This window comes from Trichosurus vulpecula, chromosome 1 (assembly GCF_011100635.1).
Source record: "Trichosurus vulpecula isolate mTriVul1 chromosome 1, mTriVul1.pri, whole genome shotgun sequence".
In the NCBI taxonomy this organism is placed as follows: domain Eukaryota; kingdom Metazoa; phylum Chordata; class Mammalia; order Diprotodontia; family Phalangeridae; genus Trichosurus; species Trichosurus vulpecula.
In genome coordinates, this window is record NC_050573.1 from 521,725,834 (window position 1) to 521,731,840 (window position 6,007).

The 6,007-nt window shown below is 50.5% G+C and overlaps 1 protein-coding gene across 1 annotated transcript; it reads left to right on the plus strand.

Moving 5' to 3' along the window:
• The first annotated feature begins 379 nt into the window (after positions 1 to 379).
• Positions 380 to 3,550, plus strand: DCTPP1 (dCTP pyrophosphatase 1). Its single transcript, XM_036739908.1, has 3 exons — positions 380 to 612; positions 1,562 to 1,672; positions 2,943 to 3,550. The coding sequence occupies exons 1-3, from the start codon at positions 512 to 514 to the stop codon at positions 3,256 to 3,258; spliced, it is 528 nt and encodes a 175-aa protein (XP_036595803.1). The 5' UTR covers positions 380 to 511; the 3' UTR covers positions 3,259 to 3,550.
• Positions 3,551 to 6,007: the final 2,457 nt, after the last annotated feature.

The window sequence follows — 6,007 nt, forward strand, 5'->3', positions numbered from 1 at the left end:
ATCTCCTCTAGGCACCCTTCCAGGGTGCTTATTTCGTGGCGCCATCTAGTGGTCAATCGAGGAGTGGCCACCCTAGCCCAGTTTTCCAGCTACGGCATTTTGCGCTTGCGCTCTAGGTCCCGTTTCCCTTCCCTCCCTTGTTTATCATCTGGTCAAGAGTATCCTAAGGCTTAACCACGGGCCCTTTAAGAGCCTCCGCTCTAGGGAGCCGCTCACCCCACTCCGAGGCCATCTATAGGGCCTTAGGCCCACCTCCTCAAGGGGCGGAGTGCGAGGCTCTCTGATTGGTCCATGTGTGGGCCCGGGAGAAAAATAAGGTACTTTATTGGCTTCTTCTCCTGTCTTGTCCCGCCTCCTCCCCGCTCTCTATTGCCTGGTTACTCGTCTGCGCCTGCGTAAAGGGAGAGCGCGCCGGAGGACCGGAGCCCGGGAAAGCCGGGTCGGGAGAGGGGGAGGGGCCGGGCTCAGAAGCTTCACGTGGCTTCGGAGTTAGCGGGTCCTCTGCAGCACCATGCCAGGGGGCAGCGACCCCGAGGGCGCGGCGGCGGGAGCAGCGCCCTCGGGGCAAGACGTACCATTTAGCTTCAGCCCGGAGCCCACGCTGGAGGACATGTGAGATGCACTTCTCCTCCCCCTCCTCGGGGATGCCGCCCACCCCTGGGGGAAGATGGCGGGGGATGGGAGGGGGGTCCTGATGAACCCGAGACTTCCTGTTTCCTAATAATGCTCAGCCTAGGTTGGAATGCAATCTGGAAAAAGCCCGCATTTCTATTATTTCGTTATTAGCGTTAGCAACTCCCAGGTGAGGAAACACCCTCTACCGGTATAGGTTCGCACCTCCTCTGCACTTAATAAGCTCAGTTGCCTGGAGCCCAGTGGTTAAGTGACTTGCCCAGGGTCACATAGCCGGGACTTGAACCCAGGTTCTTAAGTCCTCTCTGCCATGCTGCTTTGCATACATATAAAATACACAGGTGAAAAACCCAAGCTCGTAGGAAGGTTCTCCCGGGTCAGGAGGTGATGTAAGTGCGGGGCGCTGGGCTCGGAGTGGAGGGACCCGTGGGAGGGGGTGTTAGTAACAGCGCGCACCTCCCGAGCCATGAAGCTCTGTGTAAATGTTAGCCGTGATGATGGTGATGGTGGTACCCGCGCCTCCAGCCTCACCTGTAAGGTGGGCGTGGCAGTGCCCCCACGAGGGCGTCAGCCGTGGAGAGCTTTGTGGTGGCTGCTCAGTCACTTCCGACTCCTCCCGACCCCGTTGGGGGTCTTCCTGGCAAAGACACTGGAGTGGTTTGTGCCATTTCCTTCTCCGGCTCATTTTACAGATGAGGAAACTGAGACAAACGGGGTGAAGTGACTTGCCCAGGTCACACAGCTAGTAAGTGCCTGAGGCTGGGTTTGAGCTCAGGACGATGGGTCTTTCTGACTCCAGGTCCGGTGCTCTATATCAGCTACATCACCTGCCTGGCCTCAGTTTACCCCTCTGTAAAATGAGGGGTTCGTAGCTGTGCTGACCTAGCCTCTGCCTCTCCCACCCCTCCCCCTTCTCTCTCCTCCGTAGCCGCCGGCTCCAGACAGAGTTTGCCGCAGAGCGAGACTGGGACCAGTTCCATAAACCTCGGAACCTCCTCCTGGCCCTGGTTGGGGAGGTGGGGGAGCTGGCAGAGCTCTTGTGAGTAGTTGGGATGAACTGGGGACAGGTGGGGAAGAACGGATGCCTCGGGGCCTTCCTCTCTTCCCGTCCTGCTTTGGCATCAGGATTCCTCTGTGGGGTTTCATCTTTGTTCCGTGGTGCAGCGGGGCATATGAAGAGGTACCAGGCATAGGCTGTGCCCTTAAAACGTTCACAGCCTGGTAGGGAGAATGAGTGAAATACATGTAATGAAATGCCATCTCCCTTCAGAGAGAGGACTGATGAACTCTGAATGCAGAATGAAACACGCCTCTTTTAACTTGCTTTATTTTTCTCCCTTTTTAAAATTAATATTTCTGATGAATAGAAAACAAAGCTTGAAAAGGAGGGCAGGGCCGCATCATAGAGAGATAGAGAGTCCTGCTTGCCAGGCTAAGGATTTGGGATTTTATCCTAAGTAGTGGGGGAGCCACTAAAGGCTCTGAGCAAAAGAGGTCTGGTGGTCGTTAGAGCTGTGCATTAGGAAATGACTTTAATAGTGGAAAGAAAGATGCATTTAGAAAGAGGAAGAACACAGAAAAAGGGAGACCAGTTACAGTATTATAGGCAACAGCTACGACAAAAGACTTGGGAATTTTGATCCACCACGGTTCTAGAGCAGAGGGGGCAGTTGTGGCAGTCTGAACCAGATTAAATGTAATTGGGAAATGCTTAACAAATTAAAACTATAACAAAACATAGGTAATGATTTCAAAGTCAGTATGTAATGTACGGGGTCCTTTTGTGACTTGTTTCTACTTGAGTTTGACTCCATTCTTTTGGAGGACTCATAATGAAACATGCCGCACACATCCTGATAGAGAGATGACGGACTCCGAGTGAAGAATGATACATTTTTGGACAAGGCCAGCGCAGGAACTCCTTTTGCTCGATTATACACATTTATAGCAGTTTTTTTGTTTGTTTATTTTGTGTGTGTGCTTTCTCAGTGGGGTGGGAGGATGTGATGGGTTGCATCTTCATTTGAAAATGAAATAAAATTTAATTAAAAAGACTATGGTTTCAAGCCTGGGTGTAAGGGCTGATTTGGGGAAAAGGGAAAACTCAGTTTGGGATGGGACTGCCCTGAACATCAAACTCGCTAGACACACAGAGCAGGGTCTGGCACTTGGATAGTGGTTTTGGGGTTAGGAGCCATCCGAAGAGGCAGAAGGTGAGGCTGTGGTTGTGGGTGCTTGGATTTGGGCACCTAGCAAAGGCCTGGTACTAACATCTGTCTCCATGTCTGTCTGTCTCGTCTTCCCCTCAGTCAGTGGAAGCCCGATGGCGGGCCTGGACCCCTGTCCTGGTCTGAAGCGGAACGAGGGGCTTTAGGAGAAGAGCTCAGTGATGTCCTTATCTACCTGGTAGCCCTGGCGTCACGATGCCATATTGACCTGCCACAGGCTGTGCTGGCCAAGATAGAGACCAATCGGCGCCACTACCCGGTCCACCTTGCTCGTGGCTCTTCCTGCAAGTACACAGAGTTGCCCCACGAAGACATCCCGAAGGCTGAGAGCCTTGGTCCTGCCCCAGGAGCTGCAGAATGTGCACCTGACCCTAAGGGAGCAGAGGGGACTAACTAAAGAACAGGACCTGTGGAACAGGGATGGGAATGTGGGCCCAGATGGGAGCTGGAATTCATGGGACTGACTCCAGCGAGGCTGGCGAGAGACAGCCTGGGACAAGAACACACTGGGAAAACCGGGACACGAAAGCCTTCTCAAATCCTTCTTTAGCTGTGTTACTAGATCCTAGAAATGCAAGGTTCCTCCACCCTCCTAAATCCTACTAGAGGAGGTAGGGGTGGGATACATGCATGGAGGAGGTCCTTCTCAGGTTGTCATTTTTTCCTTTAATAAAACGGTTTGGGATGAAGCAATTCCTTGCTGTTACTTGGATGGGGAGGGGGAGAGGTGTGACTGAGGGAGAAAAGTAACCCTTATCACATAGGAAGAGGGCTGCTTCCAAGACCCGCTGAGAGAGCCTTAGGTCTGTAGGGTACCCCTTGCTTTCTAAGTGCTTCATAAGCTCGGATGAGTCACTGTCGTGGTTCCATTGCCTCTAAAAGGAAGGAATTGGACTGGATGATTACTGGGTCAAATAGACTACATTTGCTTCTTAAAACACTTGTGAGGGAGGCAGGACGGGACCTTTTTCATTCAACGGATGGGGAAAGTCCTCATCTTCTCTAAGGCCCAGAGGGGTGACTTGTCCCAGGTCACACAGCTGATTCTTGGCAATGTTTTTCTAGGAACACAAGGGCTCCTTGGGGAGCATTGGTCCTCTGTTTGAATCCTGTTGTTCCTGGAGTCTGAATGGGAACTGAGTAGCAGCGTCACCCTCCTTTACTCACAAAATATAAATGGCTCCCTATTGCTTCCAGGAGCAAATGCAAAATGTTGTTTGGCATTCAAAGCCCTTTGTAACCCAGCCCCCTTCTACCTTTCCAGTCTTCTTACACCTTATTCCTCACACGCTCTTTGGTCCAGTGAAGCTGGACTACTGGCTGTTCTACAATTGAGACACTGTCTCACTGCTCCAGCCTTTTTCCCTGGTTGTTTCCCATGCCCGGAATGCTCTCCCATGCTCTCCCTCTGCCACTCCCAACTACTCACCTCCCTGGCTTCCATAAAGTCCCAACCAAAATCCCACCTTCTAGAAGCCTTCTCAATTTTCAGTGCCTTCCTGTGGCTAATTATCTATTTGTCCTATAGTTTACTTTGTATATATTTGTTGGCGTGAGTTCTTTGAGGGCAGGGACTGTCTTTTGCCTTTTTTTGTATCCCCAGCATTTAGCACAGTGCCTGGTACATTGTAGGTACTTAATAAATGTTGATCCATCCAATGATAGTGGGGAGCGTAAAAGATTTCTCCTGGAGTCCCAAGACCCATCTCAGTCCATTGCTGATGGCAGACAGTACTTGGGAGAGGTGAGGCCTTTGGGCTAAATCAGCTTTTCTAAATGGATTGTTTCTGCCAACAGCTTGTGTGACCCTTCAATTTTTCCAGCAATCTGAAAGCTTAGAAGAATGACATTGTGATGTAGTGGTGTATGTACATCTGTAAGTGTTATTTTCCTGATAGAATGCACACTTGAGGGCAGGGACTTGCATTTTTTTCCCATCTTATTTGCCATCACTGGGCACATAGGTACTTAGTAAATGTTGGTTACGTGAAAGAGCAGAGTTTACTGTCGGCACACTCAGATTTGAGGCCCCGCTTTGTCCTCAATTTAGTAAGTAGGCAAATCACCTTACCTATGGGACCATACAAAACCTGGAGATTCTAGCTCCTGTGCTGTGCTTCCCCAGGTAGTATAGAAAATGCTTTGTAAACTACAAAATGCTGAAGAAGAGCTCTACTTAATCCAGGGGGTGGGAAGATTTAACTTGCCTGGGGGCCTCTGGACAAATGCTTTTCCAGTTCTGGATTCTGTTGGAAGTAGAACATGGCCTGGCTCAGGGCACTCGATCACTGCTTCCAAAAACAGGGACTCAGTCTGTGTCCAGTAGCTTCACAGGGGTAAAGGGCAAGGCCTGGAACCCAGAGGACGGCCAAGACTCTGTCTCACATGGGAACCAGGCTGTTTGTAGGTTATTGTGTCTGAGCCAAGACGGAGGCTGGAGAAAGTCGCCAGAAGGGCCCCATTTCCTTAGTGACCACAGCAGTGGAAAGAGAGGGAGGGAGGGAGGGGGGAAAGCAGAGAACAGACTTCTCACAGGGAACAAGGGAGAAGGGCTGGAATTAGACATAGATGGCACCCTACTGCCCTCCCATCCCCTTTCCTTAACTCTACCAGACATTCTTTTCATTCCGATTTCTTTTTCTACGCTCTCCTATCACCAAGGCCTCACTTAGGGAGCAAGGCCCAGCGCAGGCCAGCATTTGGAGCCAGCGGGACCAGGACTGAATCCCGGCTCAACCTGGGTGATATCAACCAAGTAACTTCTTTTTTGTGAGGTTTCAGATACCTACCCTGTAGAATGACAAAGTTGGAGTAGATGCCTCTGAGGTCATTTCCAGCTCTAAATCTAAACCTGAATAAATAAAGCTCTAAATCTGTGATCCCAAGAGTCAAGAAAATCTGGGTTTACATCCTGGTTCTTCCACGTAGCACCTGGGTGTTTCTTCACCTTTAAAATGGAGCCTTCATGATTGTCACAAGACTCAAAAGAAAATGTGAACATAAAACATCTTGTAAACCATACCGAACTCTAGGAACATCCATCCTGGCTCTCCTTCACCTCTCCCTTCAAGTCCCGAGTCAGGTGCCACCTCCTCCATGAAGCCTTCCCCTCCTCACGTTCTCCCATTTCAGTTATCCATACATAT